General features: G+C 38.2%; 1 protein-coding gene across 1 annotated transcript in view; it reads right to left on the reverse strand.

Annotated features, from left to right (window-relative positions):
- The window catches only part of Hltf (helicase like transcription factor), a 60,950-nt gene that overhangs the window by 30,904 nt on the left and 4,206 nt on the right, over positions 1–25,840 (reverse strand). The window contains exons 3-10 of the mRNA XM_032898605.1: positions 23,675–23,841; positions 23,092–23,225; positions 15,667–15,764; positions 13,626–13,700; positions 11,635–11,826; positions 8,145–8,240; positions 5,949–6,015; positions 4,738–4,825 (exon numbers count right to left, since the gene is read on the reverse strand). Coding sequence (XP_032754496.1) covers positions 4,738–4,825; positions 5,949–6,015; positions 8,145–8,240; positions 11,635–11,826; positions 13,626–13,700; positions 15,667–15,764; positions 23,092–23,225; positions 23,675–23,841 — 917 coding nt within the window. The remainder of the gene's footprint in view (positions 1–4,737; positions 4,826–5,948; positions 6,016–8,144; positions 8,241–11,634; positions 11,827–13,625; positions 13,701–15,666; positions 15,765–23,091; positions 23,226–23,674; positions 23,842–25,840) is intronic.

The following is a 25,840-nucleotide window of genomic DNA, read 5'->3' on the forward strand; positions in this document are numbered from 1 at the left end:
CTGAGGTGAAAAAACACAACAGCTGGACGGGACGGAGCTGGGAAAGGATAAAGCTACAGAAGGACTGAGCTGGAGAGGGACTGAGCTGAAGAGTCAGGTTTGAGCTAAGGAGAACTGAGCTAAAAAGATCTGGGCTGAGAAGAAATGCAGAGAGGAATAACTTAGAGACTATAGGTAACATAAGAGAGCAATGTGCAGAATGCAGAGGAAAAGAGGAAAAAAGAAGAAGCTGGAGAGAGCAGAAGGAGCAGGCAGGTTTCTCCTTACCATGGGACAGAACAGGTCATTTCTCAATAGCAACGCAGGCTTAGTCTTATTAAAAGGAACAAGTCTTTTCTCTTAAAAACTTGGGTTTAATTCATTTAGCACTAAAAGGGTAGAAGCTATTTCTTTCTCTTATATCTTAATAAAGATTGGAGCTCATCTTTCATCCAGAATGAGTGAGTTCTTTCTGCACCGGTGCTTGGTCTTTTGCTCCATATGCATATGTAAGTATGGATGTGTGTGTAAGTATGTAATCGTGAAAATGTATGCGTGTGTGTGTAAGAATGTAATTGTGATAATGTATGTAAGCTGGGCCAACTGATCTGGGTGGAAATGTATAAATGTGCACTGATGAATCCGTGTATGAAATCATATACGTTTATGCATATTTGGCTATGTAAAAGTTTTTCCTTCTGCAAGCACTATTCACTTCTCTTGGTTCAATAGAAGTTTATTGCTTCCCCCTAGCCTGACAAGCAAGAGGCATAGGGGCAAAAGGGAAAAGGCTCTAGCAATTAATCCTCTACTTTATCTCATGCTGTTTTAGAATGAGGTGCTAAATGCCAGAGACTGCAGTTTCTGGCCTCAGAGGAGCACAGAAGGCAGCAGAGCATAGTGACTTAGACATAAATAAATAAATCAGCTACAGTAACATAGTAACTTAGACTTAGATAAGTAAACTTATTATTATACAGCAACCCCAAATTTCTCGTAAGACAAAGTCTTACCTTCCGCTAACACCCTTCCCCCTTCGCTGCCTCAAGAAGAACCAACACGAGAAAGAAGACCAATGTCGGAGCTGGCCCCCGGCACTAGGGAATCAGAATGGACTCTAAGACAAAGCACGCAAAAGAATAACGATTAAAAAAAATTCAATGAAGTGGGGGGACCCTCTAGAAAGTACCAAAGCCCTGGGAGATGAGAGACTCTCAGGACTCAATGGAAGTGACCTTAGATGAAATGCCCAACAGTGGGGAAAGGGAACTCGAAGAGACCACCTCCAGTAGAAAGACAGGGTATCAAGTGGAGGGATGGGTTGCCAACCCACAGTCACATCTCTGACCCAGAAGTGTTCCTGTCTAAAAGAACTACAGGGACAAAAATGGAGAAGAGACTGATGGAAAGGAAGTTCAATGACAGGTTCAACTTGGGATCCATCTCATGGGGAGGCACCAAGGCCTTACACTATTATTGATGCTATGGTGTAATTACAGAGGAGCCTAGTATGGCTGCCCTCCAAGAGGCCCAACCAGCAGATACCTACACCTAACCATTGGGCTGAAGTCAGGGACCCCTATCGTTGAATTAGAGGAAGCAAAAGCTGAAGAGGATGGCGACTCCATAGGAAGACCAGCAGTCCCAACTAACCCAGAACCCTGGGAGCTTCTAAATGGTAAGCCACCAACAGGAAGCATACACTGGCTGGTCCAAGGTCCCCAGTACATATACAGCAGAGGACTAGAGAAGATGAGTCTAATCCTTGAGAGACTTGAGGCCCCGGAAGGAAGGAAGGCCTGGTGGGAAAGGAGCACCTTCTCAGAGACAGGGAGAGGAAGAAGGGATGAGGAACTGTGGGAGGAGGGATCGGGAGGTGGGGTAATGGCTATATTGTAAATAAATTAAATAATAATAAAAAAATCAGTGAAACAAAAATATTCAAATGAAATTAAAGACAATGTGAAAAAGCTTCCAAATGCGTGCAAAGAGAATATAAACAGCAGAATGAAATCAAGTCAATAAAGAGCATGAAAGAATTCAATGGATAAAAATACTGGAAAAAAGTCAACCCAAATAAAAACTTCAATAAATCAAATCAAAGGCTTGCCAGAAAGCCCCTCCAACAGATCTCATGAAGACAGAGTATGAGGGCTTTAGAACAAAATAGACAAATCAGAAAATGACAAGAAAAAAAAAGGAGTAAGAATGAAATAGAATACACCGTGAAAAACCAAATCTATATATTACGAAAAGAAATTCATTTTCAAGGCATAAAATTTGAAACGAAATCCTAACAGAAATGTCCCCAAATCCACAAGGAAAACAGCCTTCCAGAAAGAGGAGACATTTAGAATACCACACAAGAGAAAGGAACATCTCCATGTCATGTTGCAGTTAACTACTGAGTCCAGAGAACCTAGAATAATAAAAGCTGCACGAGAGAACTACAAATCACAAAGAAAAGCAGATCCACCAGAATAACAGACTTATAAACAAATACTCTAAAGCCAAGGAGGCAGGAAACAGCGTACTTTCAAGTTCTGAGAGTCGTTAACTGCCAGCCAGATTATTATATCCAGGAAAGCTACTCTTCCTTGAAGAACTTCTCATGATGAACATAAACCAAGGGAATTAATGACTACTAAGCCAGCCTATGGAACATAAGTGAAAGGCTCTTACACACTCAAAATATTAAGCCATGTGATTACAGCAAAACAAAAACTATATCAGAAGACTAAGGAGGGAAGTGCTAGAAACCACAAAAACAGTAAGAAGACCAGATTAAGCCAGACTCAGAAAAGTAAATATATGTTCTCTAACTGTGGATCTTAGCTTTTACAAAGATATATATAGCCACACATACTCAAAAATTCTCCACACATATTTATATAATGTCAAAGCAGAGGGATGCTGAAAGAAAGATTATAGTACGGTAGGGATAAGCAGAGAGAGGAAGGAGAGGAAGATGGATAGGGTATGGAGGTTGAAGATGGTCTAAGTATCCAGTATTGAAAAAAACTGTCTTATAAAGCCTATCGATGTGTCCGATATACACTGATTAAAGAAAAATCTTGACAAAGCCTTTGAAAATTGAGTAATAAGAGAAAAAAACCTGAGTCTTGTAAAAGAAAAGGGAAAATATAATTATTTCATAAATTCTATGTCGTTGGTGTTTAAGAACAATAGACTTTGGAATTAGATTCATTCTACTAGTAACTTGATATGACTTTAGGCAAAACTCCAAACTATGTCTGTTTCCTCACTTTGAAAATGGAAATAAAAATATAACCCACTGTATAGCACAAAAGTGACAGTATGCAAAAGTCCTAAAAATATTACTATCTGAAGAGTAAGCATATCTGTATTGGCTATAACACACTCAACCGGCTGCTGTTTGTCTAAATTTTCCTCGTTATATAATCCATTTCCTTTTATCTGATCTGTTCTATTTAATAGTGCAATATTGCAAGGCTTAGGCCTAGTTCATTTTAAGATTTAGCATTTACACAAGAAGGAAACGGGGCCAGTAATGGCACACTTCTTTAATCCCAGCACTTGGGAAGCAGAGGCAGTCAGCAGATCTCTGAGTTCAAGGTCAGCCTGGGACAGCTAAGGCTACTTAGAAAACCTAGGCTAGGGGTTGGGGATTTAGCTCAGTGGTAGAGCGCTTGCCTAGGAAGCAAAGCCCTGGGTTGGGTCCCCAGCTCCAAAAAAAAAAAAAAAAAAAAAAAAAAAAAAAAAAAGAAAACCTAGGCTAGAGAGAGGATTCAGGGATTATCAGCCTGGTCTCCTCTTGTAGAGGACCTGAGTTCAATTCCCCATACCCACAGAGCAGCTCACAATGATCTGTGACTTCAGTTCCAAGAGATCCAATGCCCTCTTCTGGCTTCCTGAGCACCGGGCACACACGTGGCACACAGACATACATACACGCAAACACTTATACACATAAAACAATAAAATGAAAAAAATTTAAGTAACAAAAAACCTAATTAAGTAGTGATTCTGAGTTCAGTTCAAGTGGTAATTCATGACAGAATCATCAACGAGGCCATATTTTGTGTTTGCTGCTGAGGAATTGCTAGGATATTTAGAAATAAGATCATATCCATGTGCACTGATGGGAGACCACACTGTATAACAAAACCTAACTGTATAACATACACCCTAAGAGGGTGCATGAAGCTTATAAAGTTAAGAGATTCAAGGTGAGATCAGACAGGAATTATATCTTTTAACCAAATTCTCTGTAGATTCCAGTCTTTGTTAACAATATAACTCTCCATAAATAACTTTACTGTGATTTATTTCTACCATTTGGTCAAGTAACAACTGAACTGAGCAGAGAGTGCTGTGTTACATCTTCTACACATCCTTGAGTTTCATCCTCTAAAATCCAAAGAAAAATTCTTACTGTCTCAACAATAAAAAAGAAAAAAAATAGGTCAAAATAATAGGGAGAAAGTAGTGGTGAGTATTAAAAATTAATGAATCATGTATTTTATAAATTATTACTACTTTTACTTTTAAAATAAAAAATAGGGGAGAATAGCAGCAAGATTTAGGAATAAATTCCTTTTGTATAGAGCAATATTACCTTTCATTTTTAAAATGAGAACTGTCATTGTGACTTAGCAATCTGCAATTAGAAGTGTATTTGAAGTAACTAAATATAGTACTTATCTCTTCTTCTTACAAGAAAGCAGAGGAGGAGTGTAAGCAAACTTGTCAAGTAGTTAAATCCCAACACTTTACCTTTTAGAGAAGAAACTAAACAAATCTGACACATTACTCTTCTCCGAAACATCTGAAATACTGGGTTCTTCACTACATGCCGATGGCTCTATTTCAAAAAGACACAGAGAATTATCAAACTGTCTTAAAATAGCAACATCTCTATAAAAAGATTAGGTTTTCCATAACCAGCCCCGAGCTGTACTGATTTCATAACTTCCACATTTCTCCTAACCTAGTATTTTTCCACTGGGAAGTACTTTCAGTTTTTTATGACCCACAGTCATTGACCAACCTAAAGGCTGAATTTACTTCTGTATCAAATGCACACACACACACACACACACACACACACACATAAACACACTAATAGGCAGTTGATAAATCTGTACTTCCAAATATTAATTGTCAAGTAGCAACTGTCCTATCACTGCTTAGTCCTCCCAGACTCTACGATACACTACTGTAGGCCTAAAATCAAACTAATTTTAAATCCCAGAGAACTTCATTAAGTTTGCAATTAAAGTGCAATGCCAACTTTCTACCTCTCCCCCACCACCCACTTGTTTATGTACTCCTTCAACCTTAACTTACATAGTTTTTCTTGAATTCTCATTTCTCCCACAAGCTTACCAACTATTCTTACCCCTATATCCAAATATCTGCCTACCATTAAAAAAGGCAAACAGTTACACTCGGTTCTACCCTCTGAGAATGTTTTCTATCCTTCACTGCTACCCCAGTCTTACACAGAGCAGTCACTACCAGCTCTCACGCACTCATCTAAGGCATTTTCAGACTGGCTCTGCTTCAGTCTGCCTCAGAAATTCAAGTATAAAACTCATGACTCCTAAATCCACAGGTCTCGTCCCTTCTTTGTCTTCAGAATTGGTTTTAATTTATCTTTCTAGCTTTCTTTCCTTTTACCTAAGCACACTGTATTAGAAAGAAAGTAAAGTTCTAAAACAGAACATTATTTTTTCTTTAAACTGTTCTTTAAAGAATTTTTTTTCTCAACAAAAAACATTTTCCCCTAAGTTTTCTGGTATACCAATAACCAATCCAACTATTTTGACACAACCTTTCCTGATTACCAATCTTCAGGAGACTTTTTTTAAAAGAAAGCAATCCTGAATTTATGCATATCAGAAAACCCCAAACAGAATTACCTAAGGTAAAAAAAAAAAAATCATCCACAAAGTGGTCAGACCATGTTTATAATTAAAACTCACCTGAGTGTCCATCTGTCTTCTTGTTCGTATTACTTCCTCTGAGTTTAATGGTCTCGTCCTTGTATTCCTATGTAAAAAGACATTTTCTACAATGGGATACCAGTTTTAAATGATGTTCAGATAGAGCTTGCTTTACGTTGCTTTACATTTCATAATGAAGACCACTAAAAATGCTACCAGAGTTTGGAGTAATGGTGAGATAGGAGGTAAAAGGATAAAAAGATATACAAACTGATTTAAATGTTCTCAATGGTCTCTCAGAAATGAAAATCTGACTCCTCGTGATTAGTGTTTGTGGAGCTTTAAAGTCTATGCCCAGGAAGGAGAAGAAAAGGAATCATCACTATCATCCAGCTAGGAACCCTGCAACCTACAAAAGGGACTGCTTGCCAGACACACTAGTAGTAATAGCACGAATGTTATTAGCGTCACCAACCACTTGTTAATATTGGATTTAAGGCCCACTGCATGAGATAGAACCCATAACTGGCATTGCTGAAGTGGCCCAGACCTAAAATTAGATAGGTCGTGGACCTAGAGGGAAAACTAAGGAAGGAAGTGCTAGAAACCACAGTGTGCCTAATGAACACAGCAATAAAACAATTCCTAGTGACATATTTTTATAGCCATAGACCAATTGTTCCGTTCTCATCACAGAGGCTGCTTCTTGCAGTAGATGGCAATAAATGGCAATAAACAAATAAAAACTACAGGTGATAGGCTTTGGAGGACTCAGCTCTAAATGAGATGTCTTTATCAAACCTCTCTCCTCAAGGCTTAGGACCAACTTGGAAGAATAAGCAGAACAATTTGACTACAAGAAAACAGCATTTCCAGACTTAACAGCCCTGAAACACATGTAAACTCACAAGAGACTATGAGACACCCAAGACCTATCAAGAAACGATATGCAAGTGATATCTGTTATGACGGGGAAAAAAAACAGTTTTCTCCAATGAAGTGACACTGTGTATATAAGCCACACAGCAGGGCAGGCCTTGTGCTCAGAGATAGTCAGCCAACACAAAATGGACTCCATGGTTTTTACGTGCCTTTTTTTCACGTATCTTTTTCTTTTTAGGATTTTTTTTTCCTTGCACCACCCTATGCCGACCCCTTTTTATGTTTTTGTTTGTTTTGAGAGAAAAAACATAAAGTTGTTCTTGTAGAGTAGGATGGTGGAAAGAATCTTGAACAAAAAAAAAAAATTAACCACAGTAAATATAAAAAAAGAAAAAACCCTTTCTCACTTAGCTTTCTAATTATACATAGACATTTGCTTAAAATATTAGGAAACAGCAATGACTATAATCTCTTGCTATACTAAAAAACTAAAAATTAATTGTTCTTTATCTTTCCAAATGAATACACACAAAAGAAAACTCAAAATTATGTTACTATGAAAAATTAATGAGATTTACATTAGAATAAAAAAATTCACACCAAATTTTCAAACCAAGATTCCCTATTCTGTAAATAATGTATCTACCATTAGACTACTATTACCATACTCTCTCTTTTCTGGAATTCCCAAAGCTGGCAAGATACAGCAATAATATTAATTTAAACAAACAAACAAACAAACAAGAAAACTAAATCTAAGATTCTAGTAGGTTAAAGACTCAATAAAATTAGAAAAAAAAATCTCAATAAGCAGGTCAAAGGACTCATCTTGCTCTCCTCCCCCTTCTTCACTTCTTCCCTCTCTCCCTCCCTCCCTCTCTCCCTCCCCTGTCTCTGCCAGCTTTCAGCCAATGCCCTACCGCCATGCCTGCCTACCTGCCTATTACATGTTCCCCACCATGATGATAATGGTCATGATGTTCTTCACAGCAACAGAACTATGTAACTATGGCACATACATCCTTTTTTTTTTTTTTTTTTTTTTTTTTTTTTTTAAATCTGTGTCTTCTGGGCTGTTTAATTTGTTTGTTCTTGTTTATATAGCCCTGACTGGACTAGAACTCACTATGTAGACTAGTCTGACCTCTGGATTCTGCCATCCACATACTTCAGGCTCTTGAGCACTGAGATTAAAGACATGCACCACCACAGAGATTGGCACTGACACTTTTATAAGCGCCATATAAGTCCTAGTTAAAACACTAATTGTGCCTCAAAAAGATCAGCTATTACTAGGTATCTGTCACCAGTCTTAGTGAGACACAACGTTCTACAGAACACACTCTTACTTACCTTTCCTGGGTGACCCTCCTTGCCTCTTTTACTGAGAAGCGGCCTGCCATCATCAAAGTTGGTAAGAATTACAGCAATAGCAGTAAGAGTTTTGCCCTTTAAAATATTTTTAAAAGACAAATGGTCAGATTCTAAAACCCATAGAGAAAACATTTTAGAACATATTCCAAAAATAATAAAATACTGAGTATCAGTCAAATCCACAGCACGCATGGTTGTTAAGTAATATAGTTATTAACAAAAAGTAAGTAGTTCACTTAGTTAAGAAGAATTTTTTTGTTTCACGCAGATGCCTAAAGAACTGTCTTCCTGTGGTTTATTGGCTCTTCTGGACTTCAACAGAGAGTGACTATTCCATTTGGAAGAAACAACCCCTTGTTCTGTCTGGTTTGACAGCTTCAGTAATGACTGATTCTTAGGAACAGCAGAGTACTGGGAAAAGTACTGGGAATAAACTAATTACTTAATTAAAAAAATTATACCTTATAAGTTACTAAATGATTGATTACAAGCATCATGGAAAACTCTCATTTTACAGAAGGACTAACACCCTATGTTGACCTATCATTTAATTATGAAACTAATATTAACATGTTTTCCATGAACCTCATAGCTAATTTAAAATAATTAGAAATTCTAACATATATAAGAAGATATTTTCATTATTTTCAATAGTAGGATTCACAGTAATACAGAAATAAATCTAGCAATTTTAAAGCAGTCCCCAAAGTCTGATTCTTTTATACCCTTTCTGGAGAATATAACATCAGATTTGTGTGTGTGTGTGTGTGTGTGTGTGTGTGTGTGTGTGTGTGTGTGTGTGTGTGTAGGTAGGTAGGTAGATATGTGAGTACACATATGTTTGGAGACCAGAGAAGAATCTCAGTGACAGTCCTCAGGCACGGTTAACCTCCCTCCAAACCCTCCCATAAATCTCTTCTCACTCTAATTCACGGCCTTTTTCCATTAATTTTTGTTACGTGCATATACATACATTCAGTACATTAGTTTCCTGGAAAGAATAAATGAGCAACTGTCATTATTAATGACTGAGTTCTAGGATGAATTTCCTTGAAAGTAACCAGTGTAACGTTAAGGCATTGTCTTCAGGAAAAACTACAGAATATTTGTTGTCAGAGTTAATATCAATTTGCAACCAAAAGTTAAAATGTTCTATGACTAAAGCAACTACCCAAAATGTAACTCCTTTTCTCATACAATTTAGTAGTAAAGTTAAAAAATGTAAGCATTCAGTACTGTATGAAATTAACTGTACGTGGTAGAGCTACAACTTGCCAATGGGCAAGACTCACTATAAAATCATTCAATATACAATGTGCACAGATGGATTTTAGTGACAGTAAGTCAATATCATTGTGCAGTAAGTACCTTTAATGATTAAATACTTAGATTGTAGTATTTACCAAAGAAATCTAAAATTATCTTAAAGCCTTTAAAATACATGTGAGCAAACTACTGATTATCAACTTGACAGAACTACAGTCTCCTAGGAAACAAACCTGTGGAGCACGTCTGTAGTAAGGTTTCTAGACTAGGTTAAGGAGGTAGGCTAAGTTACTCAGTGTGTGACACCACTCCATACATTGGGGTAATCAGCAGACTCTACCTCTTGACTACAGGTACAATATGACCGTCTCTTAAATCTCCCCCAGGATATTCCCTATAATGGACTATATCTCCCATAACTGAAACTCAAAATATAAACATATAAAATAAAGTAACATTATGACAGCTCAGCTCCCAATTTTTTCTCCTAAGCATCAAAACAACTTGTAAAACAAAAGAGGCAGCATTCTCTAAATGTTATTGTTTAGAAATATCTTTAAGTTGTGCCACTTCCATAAGTTTTTGTCTATTGTTCCTTTTAAGTATTTCAAAACCATTTAGTTTAATGCCTAATACTATAAATGTTATAGAGCTCCAAGTGACAGCTCTATGACCAAACCAACAGGAATGGCTATGGTAACCAGTCACAAAGATCTACTATGCTGCATACCCAGCATTTGTGCTAGAATACTTCAAATACCATCCTGTTTCCTCTCATAGCAACAGTGTTATTAAAGACACCAAGGGAGTTTGAGGAGTAGGCCAGTAGGAAGGATGCATGCCTAGTATGGCTGGCATCTATGGAATCCCCAGGATGGAGCAAAAGAAAGAAAGGGGGCTGTAGGAAAACCACCAGGCGTGCAGAGTCAAGGTTTCGTCCTAGTGTTTGATTCTGGTTAGGGAACCTTACCGTTAACAAGAGTATAGCCCTGAGAATGGAGTAGGACACTGCTGGAAGAATGACCTGTCTATAGTCGTGCTAATGTCATTGCACAAGCCACACTCGGCACCTGAGCATGAGCTGAGTCATGGGGTCTAACCCCCTCTCTTCAGCTTACCTTTTTCCTGTTCCACATATAAAAAGGCTACTCTAGGAGATGGAAGCAGTATCTTCCGTCACCTTCCTCTGTCTATCGTATCACACCCATCCGTCCCGATCCCATTCCCAGTCCACTCCCACTGTATACTTTATTACAGCCATGTTCTGATCTTGCCATGGCTCCTGCCTGACTTGTCACCACATCTGTCTTGTTTCTCCTGGCTACCGTCTGACTTCTCTTGGCTCCTGGCTGTTTTTCATGACTCAGGTCAAACTTCTCAGTACTTGTATTACTGTTTCTAACTGCTCGCCACACCTAGTAACACTAAATTTGGGTTAACAGAGAGCCAAGACACGAGGCCAGAGTCCGCATTCTAATAGTAAAGGGACCTGGAAGAAGGAACAGACACCTTGTCGGAGCCTAGTGTAGTGGTAGGCCCTCCCACTTGATAACCTCAAAGTCTACGGGATCATCAAGCACCATCCTTGAAAATGACTTCATTTTCTGGTTTTGCTCCATATATCTAAGGATACCTTTCTTGGCCAAGCAGATCTGCAGCAGAAGCATGGCAAGAAACACATAGTTTTCTTGTGTTATAGTTATTTGGGTTACAAGAGGCTATTAGACTATTTCTTCTCTCTTGTCAGTATTATTGTTACTACCAAAGGACTTTCTTTCTTAAAACAGAAAATTAGGTGCAGGCTCCCCGGTTCAAAGTAACTCAGCCTTTCTCTACTAACTACCGTTTTTTGCAACTATGGGGATAGAACTCACTATCACCAACCTTTACTTTTTAAAAATGCTATGAAAGGCAGGTTGCCTTGAATTTCCACAAGAAAATTGGGAATACATGTTTATCTATTCATTAATGTTATTGTATCCTATTTTCCTTATTCTGTTATTTGACTCACCTGTTGGTTCCCTAGCAGACCCCCATTTTTAAAGAAAAACAAGAAAAAAGAAAAACAAATAAAGTATTTTCTAGCTACACTAAAAGCAAAATCTAGTCCTAAGCTGACACCCTTCTTTCAACTTAAAACTTTCTTTCTATAAAATCATAATTACAAAATAAGATTTTGCAAACTATAAAAAAAAAAGATTACCAAACCCATATCATCAGCTAAAATTCCTCCATGAACATTTTCTGGTCGTTCCTTCACAGAAAAATTTGTTATTGTATTATAATACAGGTCATTTCGCAGTTCCCAGAACGGTGGAAGTTCTTTGCTGTTCTCTCGTGCAATCATCCAAGCTAGAGCTTGTTTTTGGTGTGGGAGCAATGGTGTTTCAACAGCCTACAAATATAAAGTCATAAAGAGAAACATAATCAGCCTGCTCTCTCTTCATAAGCAGAACCTGAGCTACTTTCTTACGGTAGGAAATGTATAAATTACCAAGGCAGTTAATAATTCTGCAGCTTTACATTTGAAACACTGGTTTATACTTCTGAGTTCTTTAAATTTTCTAGATATCAACAGACATCGACACAGACATGGAGCTGGCAGAGATTTCCCCAATGTTCTAAACTATCTCTTCAGTCCGTTAACTGCTTCCTTGTCCATTCAGAAGCTTTTTAAGTTTATGCAACACCACTGATCAGTTCCAGGAATGATTTCTTGAGTTTCTGGAATTATTTTCTGAAGCAAATGAGTAAATGAAGAAAACAGACGTTTCTAAAAAAAAAAAAAAAACCACACACACACACACACACACACACACACACAGCCAGATAGACTGGAGAAATGGTTCAGTGGTTCAGAACGCTATTCTTCCACAGGTCCTGAGTTCAATTCCCAGTAACCACATGGTGGCTCACAACCACCTGTACTGGGATCCGATGCTCTTTTCTGGTGTGTCTGAAGATGGCTACAGTGTACTCATATAAATTAAATAAATAAAGCTGTAAAAAATATATAGACGGCTAATAGGTATGTGAAAGTGCGCTCAATGTCCTTAGCTTTCAGAGAACTGCAGCTCAAAACTGCACTAAGAATCCATCTCACCCTCCTAAGAATAGTTGTCATTTTAAAAATAAACAAAACGTATGCACCAGGACTCAGGAGAAAAGTAACTCATAGAATGTTAGTAGAAATGGAAGTTACTGTTGGATTTCAGATGCTAGAACAAAGAGCTGAGGGGCACATTTAACATACCAGGCAGACCTGGCCTCCAAGTACTGGCCTCCCAGCATCCCTCAGTCCATACTTGCCATACCCTTCCCTTAGCTGGGCTGCCCTTCCCCCAAGAGGCTCTCCTAAAAAATCCAGACATCTTGGTCTCTCACCCCTCTCTCCCTTTCATTGTGCTTTCCTTCTTTCTCCTCTCCCTTCCCTTTCTTTCCCTCCCCATGGCAACTTCCCTGACCTTGGTCCTTGGGGCCAATGAACTTCCCAATAAACCCGCCTTTATATACTCTAATGTGGCTTGAATTGGCTCATTTTGCTGGCAGAGAAATTACTTATTACTTATCAGCTAGTCGATCACTACAGAAATCAGTATGAAGCGTCCTAGAAAAACTACAATTATAACTACCATATAATCCAGCTGTATTATCCTGGGAATGTTCCCCAAAAATATGAGTGAGTAAACTACAAAGACACCTACCTGCTGTTTCAAATTTAGTGTGTCATTACAACAACACCATCAGCAGTTGACAATTGGCCGAGATGCCATCAATAGATTAATAGAAAAAAGAGGCAGTATATTTACAGAGTAGAGTTTTATTGAGCCATATTATTTATTCAGCCAAATTTACGTCTTACAGAAAAATAAATGGTCATTATTTTATGGAAAAGGCCAGACCTAGAAAGAAAGCCAGACTCACATTTCATATTTTTTCTCATATTAAGAACTTCATGTGTGTGTGTGTGTGTGTGTGTGTGTGTATGCATGTGTATAAATATCATATATACATACAACAAATACACATGACTTGAAAACAGAAGGGAGATTCCAAGAAATATCCTGGAAAGGAGAAGGTAATGGGGTGTGAATACAGTCAAACTCAAAGTATACTGCACACCTGTAAAAAAAGTCATTATAAAACTATACAGCATACACAGCAATAAATTTTTTAAATATACAAGTTCAGTACCTCGGCTGGCTCCATTTCAATAGTTCTATCGTCTTCTTTTAAATCTTCAAATAATTTGTCAAATTCCGTTTTGAGCTACAGTTAAAAAATAATAAATGCTGAACAAACCTATTAAAGTGCAAATAGTATGTAATTTACACATTTAAAATCATTTCATTGAACAAGTCAGATGCTCAGGGGTACATAAAATAAGTATCTGAGGTAGTCCACTACTCACTGACAAATAGTTCAAGGCAATTTTTCTGTAGACATAAATACAGTCATTTTAGATGAATATACAAGCGTTATAAAGGAGCAAGGGTACCATCTGCTGAGAAAGCACTGGTCCCAGCACTGACAGGGCCCAATCCTAATGCTACTGAAAGGACAGTGGGGAACCTCTAAGGTACCAGTCCCAGTCCTGTCACAAATGACTCTGCATGTTTAGGCATAGAACTATGGCCTGTGTCTTACCTTCATAAAATCAAGAACATGAAATAAAATGGACAAGGTTCTTTCTGTCATTAAAATTCTGTTATTCTTTCAGCATTGAGTCTATTTTGGGGGACCTATTTGACACATCTAACTTGCCATGTTCCATAAAATGTTAGGCTAATAAGATAATTTCATTATTAGGCTAATTTAGCTGAGGTTTTTGTTTTTTTTTTATGGAGGGGTGGTTTTTTGTTTTGTTTTGTTTTGTTTATATGTGAGTACACAATTGTTCTCTTCAGACACACCAGAAGAGGGCATCAGATCTCATTACAGATGCTTGTGATCTACCATGTGGTTGCTGGGATTTGAACTCAGGACCTCTTGGAAGAATAGTCAGTGCTCTTAACTGCTGAGCCATCTCTCCAGACCAATCTAGTTTGGTTTTAAAGCAACTTATACTGTATGTCTTAAAATTTCTTTTTTAAAAAATTTAGCATATGAATACATTTTAGCATCTTGAAGACATAATGCCAGCTTAATAGAGATGGCCTACAGTTTGCCCACAAAGCACAGGCTCGTGCTTTCTCAGCACTCAGGGGAAACTAATTGGGAAACAGAAAGAATACCACTAATGGATAAACAGATATAAAATGTTTTAATGTTACTGTCGAAAACCATTAGTGGATACACAGTCATAAAAATGTTTTAATGTTACTGTCTAAATAAAATATATTAACATTATTAAACATTTTATATATTTTTTGGAGCAACTTGGTGTAACAACACATTGAATTACAAATCAGGCAAAAAAGTAGACTAAACCAAAACTTTTAATTTAAGTTTTTTAAGATTGCATTTGCAAACTTACTGAAAAGAGAATAGCTTTCACATTCTGATATTTTTATCACTACTTTGGATAGTCTGAACGTTTCAAAGAAAAAATATTACATATATAGTCACATCCATGATTTTATGAATGTACAGTTGTATATATGTGAATCTACCATCCTTTTCATAGATCTAGCTAAACAAAAAATGGAGTCACACAAAGGTAATGCCTATATTGAGCCTGTATACATACATTTTCCTTGTCACTATTCTATAACCAATACGGTATAACTACTAACTATCTTTTATACTTATCGCAGATTTACAATGTAAATTATAGCAGATAATCAATTTAGAAATTGTTTAAGATAGGGATGTGCAGTGATTTTATACAAAAACAATGCCATTTTATATGACGGTTCCAGAATTAAAAGGGGTGAATATATTCCTTATCACTGCCTTTTTAGACTATGTTTGCAAATAAGTATCTACATTCTATTTGTTATACAATAATTGTTGTTATAATTTTAACAATATCCTAAAGATTATTAATACCAACACATAGATATTTAACCTATTCTTTTAAACAGCAACCTTTATCACTAAAAATTTATATTACAGTACAAAATAAAAGCACATCTGAGACAGCGACGGTGACAAACACCTGTAATCCCAGTATCTGAGAGGCAGAGACAGAGAACTGGAGTTCAAGGCCATGCTCGGTTACACAGTGATTTCTGATGTAAGCCTGCATGAGCTCTTGACTCATGATAAAAGCAACCAACCACAAAAGGCTTACCTGTTCAGTTGTCATCTGTACAGCAACATGAACCGGCCTACTATAGCTTGGTCCAGCTCTTCCAGAGCCCCATGCATCCTCCAAACTCGATCCTACAGCTATCATTTCCAAACAGGAAAAATAAAATAACTGAATAAAAAGAAATTAAGCAGCAGGAGTAAACTAAAATACAAAACAGTACTAAAACTTCCCAGACCTAGCTGTGTACCGCAGTGGCAGAGTACTTGCCTAGCATAGACAGTTCCCAGTACTGCAATGAATATTAAAAATGAAACAAAACACAATGCATTGAACTATATCCCTAGACCTAAAAAAAGTTAAAGCTAAATACTAAATCATTCCCAAAAGAGAAAAAAAAACAAACAAGCAAACCTTATATTAACAAAATAATTACATATTATTTGAATAAATTCTAACCAAACACCAAACTATTTTTTATTCCTTACTGATCAATTTTTCTTGTCTAAAAGCTATAAAGACAAATGTTTTAAATGAGGAATTATTGACCATCCTTGTGTATTTCTGTATGTGAATCAATCTATATATGCAAACAAGCAGCTTTATATTTGGACGTATAATGGTGGGCCCATAAGATTCACTATTGTATTTTGTGTGAGTAGTCCGTAATGGTTACACAATGATAAAATCGACATAATAACATTGCTCAAAATCTGCCCTGCTGTTACATGATGCATATCTGTATTTCAATGGAAATATAAAAGGAAAAGTCAGCAATTTCTTCAAAAGATAAAAAGTTATAACTTGGAGCATTTTTTTTTTTTTTAAGAACTCTATTTTTTTTTTTTTATTATTAACTTGAGTATTTCTTATATACAAATGTTATTCCCTTTTCCCGGTTTCGGGCAAACATCCCCTCCCCCTCCCCTTCCTTATGGGTGTTCCCCTCCACCCCTCCCCCATTGCTGCCCCTCTCCCCAACAGTCTAGTTCTCTAGGGGTTCAGTCTTAGCAGGACCCAGGGCTTCCCCTTCCACTGGTGCTCTTACTAGGATATTCATTGCAACCTACGAGGTCAGAGTCCAGGGTCAGTCCATGTATAGTCTTTGGGTAGTGGCTTAGTCCCTGGAAACTCTGGTTGGTTGGCATTGCTGTACATATGGGGTCTCGAGCTCCTTCAAGCTCTTCCAGTTCTTTCTCTGATTGTTCAACAGGGGTCCTGTTCTCAGTTCAGTGGTTTCCTGCTGGCATACGCCTCTGTATTTGCTGTATTCTGGCTGTGTCTCTCATGAGCGATCTGCATTCACATTTTGATCATCCGTCTTGAGTTTCATTTGTTCTAGGCACCTAGGGTAATTCAAGCATTTGGGCTAATAGCCACTTATCAATGAGTACATACCATGTATGTCTTTCTGTGATTGGGTTAGCTCACTCAGGATGATAGTTTCCAGTTCAACCATTTGCTCATTGAATTTCACAAAGTCATTGTTTTTGATAGCTGAGTAATATTCCATTGTGTAGATGTACCACATTTTCTGTATCCATTCCTCTGTTGAAGGGCATCTGGGTTCTTTCCAGCTTCTGGCTATTATAAATAAACATGCGATATGAACATAGTGGAGCACGTGTCTTTTTTATATGTTGGGGCATCTTTTGGGTATATGCCCAGGAGAGGTATAGCTGGATCCTCAGGCAGTTCAATGTCCAATTTTCTGAGGAACCTACAGACTGATTTCCAGAATGGTTGCAGCAGTCTGCAACCCCACCAACAATGGAGGAGTGTTCCCCTTTCTCCACATCCTCGCCAGCATTTGCTGTCACCTGAGTTTTTGATCTTAGCCATTCTCACTGGTGTGAGGTGAAATCTCAGGGTTGTTTTGATTTGCATTTCCCTTATGACTAACGATGTTGAACATTTCTTTAGGTGTTTCTCAGCCATTCGGCATTCCTCAGCTGTGAATTCTCTGTTTAGCTCTGAACCCCATTTTTTAATAGGGTTATTTGCCTCCCTGCTGTCTAACTTCTTCAGTTCTTTGTATATTTTGGATATAAGCCCTCTATCTGTTGTAGGATTGGTAAAGATCTTTTCCCAATCTGTTGGTTGCCGTTTTGTCCTAACCACAGTGTCCTTTGCCTTACAGAAGCTTTGCAGTTTTATGAGATCCCATTTGTCAATTCTTGATCTTAGAGCATAAGCCATGGGTGTTTTGTTCAGAAATTTTTCCAGTGCCCATGTGTTCCAAATGCTTCCCTAGTTTTTCTTCTATTAGTTTGAGTGTATCTGGTTTGATGTGGAGGTCCTTGATCCACTTGGACTTAAGCTTTGTACAGGGGTGATAAGCATGGATCGATCTGCATTCTTCTACATGTTGACCTCCAGTTGAACCAGCACCATTTGCTGAAAATGCTATCTTTTTCCATTGGATGGTTTTGGCTCCTTTGTCAAAAATCAAGTGCCCATAGGGTGTGTGGGTTCATTTCTGGGTCTTCAATTCTGTTCCATTGGTCTATCTGTCTGTCTCTGTACCAATACCATGCAGTTTTTATCACTATTGCTCTGTAATACTGCTTGAGATCTGGGATAGTGATTCCCCCTGAAGTCCTTTTATTGTTGAGGATAGTTTTAGCTATCCTGGGTTTTTTGTTATTCCAGATGAATTTGCAAATTGTTCTGTCTAACTCTTTGAAGAATTGGATTGGTATTTTGATGGGGATTGCATTGAATCGGTAGATCGCTTTTTGGTAGAATGGCCATTTTATATATTAATCCTGCCAATCCATGAGCATGGGAGATCTTTCCATCTTCTGAGATCTTCTTCAATTTCTTTCTTCAGAGTCTTGAAGTTCTTATTGTACAGATCTTTCCTTGCTTGGTTAAAGTCACCCCGAGGTACTTTATATTATTTGGATCTATTATGAAGGGTGTCATTTCCCTAATTTCTTTCTCGGCCTGTTTCTCTTTTGTGTAGAGGAAGGCTACTGATTTATTTGAGTTAATTTTATACCCAGCCACTTTGCTGAAGTTGTTTATCAGCTTTAGTAGTTCTCTGGTGGAATTTTTGGGATCACTTAAATATACTATCATATCATCTGCAAATAGTGATATTTTGACTTCTTCTTTTTCCGATCTGTATCCCTTGACCTCCTTTTTGTTGTCTGATTGCTCTGGCTAGAACTTCAAGAACTATATTGAATAAGTAGGGAGAGAGGGGCAGCCTTGTCTAGTCCCTGATTTTAGTGGGATTGCTTCAAGTTTCTCTCCATTTAGTTTAATGTTAGCAACTGGTTTGCTGTATATGGGTTTTTACTATGTTTAGGTATGGGCCTTGAATTCCTATTCTTTCCAGGACTTTTATCATGAAGGGTGTTGAATTTTGTCAAATGCTTTCTCAGCATCTAATGAAATGATCATGTGGTTTTGTTCTTTCAGTTTGTTTATATAATGGATCACGTTGATGGTTTTCCAGATATTGAACCATCCCTGCATGCCTGGGATGAAGCCTACTTGATCATGGTGGATGATTGTTTTGATGTGCTCTTGGATTCGGTTTGCCAGAATTTTATTGAGTATTTTTGCATCGATATTCATAAGGGAAATTGGTCTGAAGTTCTCTTTCTTTGTTGGGTCTTTGTGTGGTTTAGGTATAAGAGTAATTGTGGCTTCAAAGAAGGAATTCGGTAGTGCTCCATCTGTTTCAATTTTGTGGAATAGTTTGGATAATATTGGTACGAGGTCTTCTATGAAGGTCTGATAGAATTCTGCACTAAACCCGTCTGGACCTGGGCTCTTTTTGGTTGGGAGACCTTTAATGACTTCTTCTATTTCCTTAGGAGTTATGGGGTTGTTTAACTGGTTTATCTGTTCCTGATTTAACTTCGGTACCTGGTATCTGTCTAGGAAATTGTCCATTTCCTGCAGATTGTCAAGTTTTGTTGAATATAGGCTTTTATAGTAAGATCTGATGATTTTTTGAATTTCCTCTGAATCTGTAGTTATGTCTCCCTTTTCATTTCTGATTTTGTTAATTTGGACACACTCTCTGTGTCCTCTCGTTAGTCTGGCCAAGGGTTTATCTATCTTGTTGATTTTCTCAAAGAACCAACTTTTGGTTCTGTTGATTCTTTCTATGGTCCTTTTTGTTTCTACTTGGTTGATTTCGGCTCTGAGTTTGATTATTTCCTGCCTTCTACTCCTCCTGGGTGTATTTGCTTCTTTTTGTTCTAGAGCTTTTAGGTGTGCTGTCAAGCTGCTGACATATGCTCTTTCCTGTTTCCTTCTGCAGGCACTCAGCGCTATGAGTTTTCCTCTTAGCACAGCTTTCATTGTGTCCCATAAGTTTGGGTATGTTGTATCTTCATTTTCATTAAATTCTAAAAAGTCTTTAATTTCTTTCTTTATTTCTTCCTTGACCAGGTTATCATTGAGTAGAGCATTGTTCAATTTCCACGTATATGTGGGCATTCTTCCCTTATTGTTATTGAAGACCAGTTTTAGGCCGTGGTGGTCCGATAGCACGCATGGGATTATTTCTATCTTTCTGTACCTGTTGAGGCCCGTTTTTTGACCAATTATATGGTCAATTTTGGAGAAAGTACCATGAGGAGCTGAGAAGAAGGTATATCCTTTTGCTTTAGGGTAGAACGTTCTATAAATATCCGTTAAGTCCATTTGGCTCATGAGTTCTCTTAGTCTGTCTACGTCTTTGTTTAATTTCTGTTTCCATGATCTGTCCATTGATGAGAGTGGGGTGTTGAAATCTCCTACTATTATTGTGTGAGGTGCAATGTGTGTTTTGAGCTTTAGTAAGGTTTCTTTTACTGTATGTAGGTGCCCTTGTATTTGGGGCATAGATATTTAGGATTGAGAGTTCATCTTGGTGGATTTTTCCTTTGATGAATATGAAGTGTCCTTCCTTATCTTTTTTGATGACTTTTAGTTGAAAATTGATTTTATCTGATATTAGAATGGCTACTCCAGCTTGCTTCTTCTGACCATTTGCTTGGAAAGTCGTTTTCCAGCCTTTCACTCTGAGGTAGTGTCTGTCTTTGTCTCTGAGGTGTGTTTCCTGTAGGCAGCAGAATGCAGGGTCCTCGTTGCGTATCCAGTTTGTTAATCTATGTCTTTTTATTGGGGAGTTGAGGCCATTGATGTTGAGAGATATTAAGGAATAGTGATTATTGCTTCCGGTTGTATTCATATTTGGATGTGAGGTTATGTTTGTGTGCTTTTCTTCTCTTTGTTTTGTTGCCAAGACGATTAGTTTCTTGCTTCTCCTAGGGTATAGCTTGCCTCCTTATGTTGGGCTTTACCATTTATTATCCTTTGTAGTGCTGGATTTGTAGAAAGATATTGTGTAAATTTGGTTTTGTCATGGAATATCTTGGTTTCTCCATCTATGTTGATTGAGAGTTTTGCAGGATACAGTAACCTGGGCTGGCATTTGTGTTCTCTTAGGGTCTGTATGACATCAGTCCAGGATCTTCTGGCCTTCATAGTTTCTGGCGAAAAGTCTGGTGTGATTCTGATAGGTCTGCCTTTATATGTTACTTGACCTTTTTTCCTTACTGCTTTTAATATTCTTTCTTTATTTTGTGCGTTTGGTGTTTTGACTATTATGTGACGGGAGGTGTTTCTTTTCTGGTCCAATCTATTTGGAGTTCTGTAAGCTTCTTGTATGCCTATGGGTATCTCTTTTTTTAGGTTAGGGAAGTTTTCTTCTATGATTTTGTTGAAGACATTTACTGGTCCTTTGAGCTGGGAGTCTTCACTCTCTTCTATACCTATTATCCTTAGGTTTGATCTTCTCATTGAGTCCTGGATTTCCTGTATGTTTTGGACCAGTAGCTTTTTCCGCTTTACATTATCTTTGACAGTTGAGTCAATGATTTCTATGGAATCTTCTGCTCCTGAGATTCTCTCTTCCATCTCTTGTATTCTGTTGGTGAAGCTTGTATCTACAGCTCCTTGTCTCTTCTTTTGGTTTTTATATCCAGGGTTGTTTCCATGTGTTCTTTCTTGATTGCTTCTATTTCCATTTTTAATTCCTTCAACTGTTTGATTGTGTTTTCCTGAATTCTTTCAGGGATTTTTGTGACTCCTCTCTATGGGCTTCTACTTGTTTATTTATGTTTTCCTGAATTCTTTTAGGGATTTTGTGACTCCTCTCTATGGGCTTCTACTTGTTTATTTATATTTTCCTGGAATTCTTTTAGAATTTTTATGATTCCTCTCTGTAGGCTTCTACTTGTTTATTTATGTTTTCCTGTGTTTCTCTAAGGGAGTTCTTCATGTCTTTCTTGAAGTCCTCCAACATCATGATCAAATATGATTTTGAAACTAGATCTTGCTTTTCTGGTGTGTTTGGATATTCCGTGTTTGCTTTGGTGGGAGAATTGGGCTCCGATGATGCCATGTAGTCTTGGTTTCTGTTGCTTGGGTTCCTGCGCTTGCCTCTCGCCATCAGATTATCTCTAGTGTTACTTTGTTCTGCTATTTCTGACAGTGGCTAGACTGTCTTATAAGCCTGTGTTTCAGGAGTGCTGTAGACCTGTTTTCCTGTTTTCTTTCAGCCAGTTATGGGGACAGAGTGTTCTGCTTTCGGGCATGTAGTTTTTCTTCTCTACAGGTCTTCAGCTGTTCCTGTGAGCCTGTGTCTTGAGTTCACCAGGCAAGTCGTTTGTACCAGAAAAGTTTGTCTTACCTGTGGTCCCCAGGCTCAAGTTTGCTAGTGGGGTGTTGCCTATGAGCTCTCCACGGCCTCAGCAGCCAGGAAGATCTGCGCCGCCCATTCCGGGAGGTTCCGTGCACCAGGGTTCCAGATAGCTTTTGTTTTCCTCTGGGGTCAGTACTGTGTGCAGCGTGCAGTCTCTTCTGGTTTCCCAGGCGTGTCCGCCTCTCTGAAGGTTTAGCTCTCCCTCCCACGGGATTTGGGTGCAGAGAACTGTTTATCCGGTCGGTCCCTTCAGGTGCGTGTGTCTCAGACGCAGTGGATCTGCTGCTCCTGGGCCCTCCTCACGGGAACCCAGAGGCCGATACAGTATCCTCCTGGGCCAGGGATGTGGGCAGAGGTGGCAGCGTTGGTGGTCTCCTCCGCTCTGCTGCCTCAGGAGTGCCCGCCCGACCAGGGGGGCCAGAACTCCCCCCTCCGGGGGCCTGGGAGCAGAGAGCTGCTGAAGGCAGGGATCCTCCGCTGGTCCGGGACTCTGGCCAAACACCGGAAGTGTCCGCCCCAGAGGAACTCCGCCTCTGTGTGACCCGAGATCACCAGGCAAGTCGTTTGTAGCAGAAAAGTTTGTCTTACCTGTGGTCCCCAGGCTCAGGTTTGCTCGCGGGGTGTTGCCTATGAGCTCTCCACGGCCTCAGTAGCCAGGAAGCAACTTGGAGCATTTTGCATGCTATTAGTTTAGCCAATCAAACTCATAGAGACTAATACTTTATAATCCCTGCATCTTACAATATCAAACTTACTTTTTGGTGTGGGACCCAACTTAAATCCATGTTTCTTCAAATGATCTAAAACCACCTCTCTATTTTCTTCTTTTCCCCAGAAAGTCATATGAAGAGGCATGGTAAAAGTATTACTTGCACCAAAAGGAACTACCCTATTATAGAAAGGGGAGAAATGAGAAATTCAAAGTTATTTTTATACTAATTCTGAATATTAACTCTACCACCAAACACAAAAATGTAAAACAAGAAAGCATTACTTAAGCAAATTTGAAAAACTGAAAAGGAAATAAAGCCAACACTCATAATGGTGCACACTTCTAATCCCAGTACATAGGAGGCTAAGGAAGGGTTTGAAGTTCAAGGCCAGGTTGTACTTCCAGGAGGCAACCATCATGAAATGTCTGTTGTAAAGCATGCCTGTCACGCCAGTACTCAGGAGGAGTTTGAGGCTATTTGCTGGATAGAAAAGGCAAAGAAGAAAATTGAGCATATCTAAAGCACAGTAACACAAGGAGCCATGACACTTCCAGAGGCTCGAAAAGTACTAACATATTCAAAGATAACTGAAACCACAAGTAGTAAACTCTTAAAAGTGCATTACCCTTCCACTTGGGCCAATTTGTTGTCCATGATATAGGCCAAGGCAGCTGCAAGATCTCTCTTTAGATGGCCAACCTGATTTCCATTCACATTATTTACTTTAATAGCATTCTTATCATACGGGTTATTAGGCTCTCGTTCTAAAGCAACCATTTCATTATTATTCACCTAGTAAAAATAAGGAACAGACAGTAAAGACATAATATGAACAGTACTAGCCTGACTTATTGCACTGTTTCTAGAATTTCCATTCACGAATCTTTGTTAGTTTTTCTTTTGTTTGTTTGTTTGTTTGTTTGTTTGCTTGGAACAGAGTCTCATGCATGCAAGGCTGGCCTCAAATTTGATACGTAGCCAAAGATGATCTTGAAATTAAAAAAATGGATCCTTCTTCCACTGTTGCCCAAGTGCTGAGATTACAGGTATGAACCACCATCCTCAGTTCTTTCTTGTGTGAAGGACTGAACCCAAGGCTTGGTAATGACTACAAAGCATCTATCAACTGAGCCACAGTCCCAACTCAAACTAGAAATATTAAGGAATATGTCTTACAATGATTCTTCTACTCTTCTTTTCTAATTTATATTCATAAGGAAGGCTAATAAACCATTAGGACCTAAAAGGTACAGTCAAATCTACTATGAGGATTCGTACTCCCTACAGTTTTCAAGATAGCTAATCTTTGGATACATGTGCCCAGGTAGAGTTGGGTCAGAGCCACATGCTCAACCACGATGGTATTTACTCTATTCATTATGGCTAAGACATGCAAACAGCCTATACGTCCATCAACTAACAAGGAGTGAAAATGTGGTACCTATATACAGTGGAATTTTATATAAAGAAAAATAAAATGTGCAGGTCAATAGATGACACACATACACATTACACTTAAGTAACCCAGAGCCATAGATAAAACATCACATGTTCTCAATCATGTGGATCTTAGTATCAAATCTTCAGACTTGTTTGTTTATTTTGGAACGCCTTACAATCCAGGAAACCAGAAATGAACAATGAGGGGAGGGGCTTGAGGGTAGGAGAAAAGAGAAATAATGTGGATGTTTAAGTGGGAAAGGGATGAGAGGAATTTTAGGGGAGAATTACCATGAAGGTTGTATGTAAAAGGCAATACAGAAATTGTGTGTGTGTGTGTGTGTGTGTGTGTGTGTAGTATTTTCCCACATAAAAAAGGTTAATTAGAGTTACCCTATATGAGGACTATACTCATCCCAAAATCCATAGGTTTCCAAACAAAAGTTCCGTGCCAGGTATGGTATACTACAAGTAGTCCAAAAGATTCCCAAAACAATATAGGATATTGTCTTGGCTCCTGGCTGCCCAAAAGAACTTGATAGTAAGAAAAGCATAAAAGCAGCATACACATTGTCCATAGGACCTGGAGAAATGAAGGTGGTACTGACTTACTCCCTGCTGAGTAGCTTTCATAATACGAAGGGGCTTTGGAAGCCTCCGGGACAGGGAGGGGGGGAGTCTTCAACAGCCTTACCCAGCTGTAAACCACGTGAACTGCAGTGACTGGAGTGACAAGAACTGCCCAAGTGTATAACAGTGGCATGAATGCTATGGTAGTAACTACCCATTTCCTGTTCTGGTTTATTTTTATTAATATGATTTCAATTATATGTGTATATTTATTGAAAAAAATGATAGAATATATAAAGTAAGTTATAGTATAAAAGCTTGATGAAAATTCAATCCAAATAATCTAACTTTAAAATAATGAAGATATTACCTGCAAATACTGTACAGTGGGAAAATGAACTAAACATTTAATCTTTATATATTCTTATTAGTTAACTAGTATTATAGAAATTATTCTAAGATCAATATAATTGATTGTTCTGAGATTAATAACTATAACCTAACAATTCATCGAAGTGTTATTTAGAAAACAATGTCAATTTTGAAATAGTACAAATATGAAGTATGACTCACAAAAGGAAGTGAGAACCAGAGAAAAGATAAAGACCAACTAAGAATGGATAGATTGTTAAAATGACTAGAAGAGAAAGATTTAACGAGCAAACACTAAGTACTACAATCAACGTAAGTGTAAACAGAGCATCTGAAAAGCACGGTAAGAAAAAGAAATGAAGTGAGGAAAAACAAAAATGGAAAATCACAGCACAAGGATTCGGAGGCT

This window comes from Rattus rattus, chromosome 3 (genome assembly GCF_011064425.1).
Source record: "Rattus rattus isolate New Zealand chromosome 3, Rrattus_CSIRO_v1, whole genome shotgun sequence".
Lineage (NCBI taxonomy): Eukaryota > Metazoa > Chordata > Mammalia > Rodentia > Muridae > Rattus > Rattus rattus.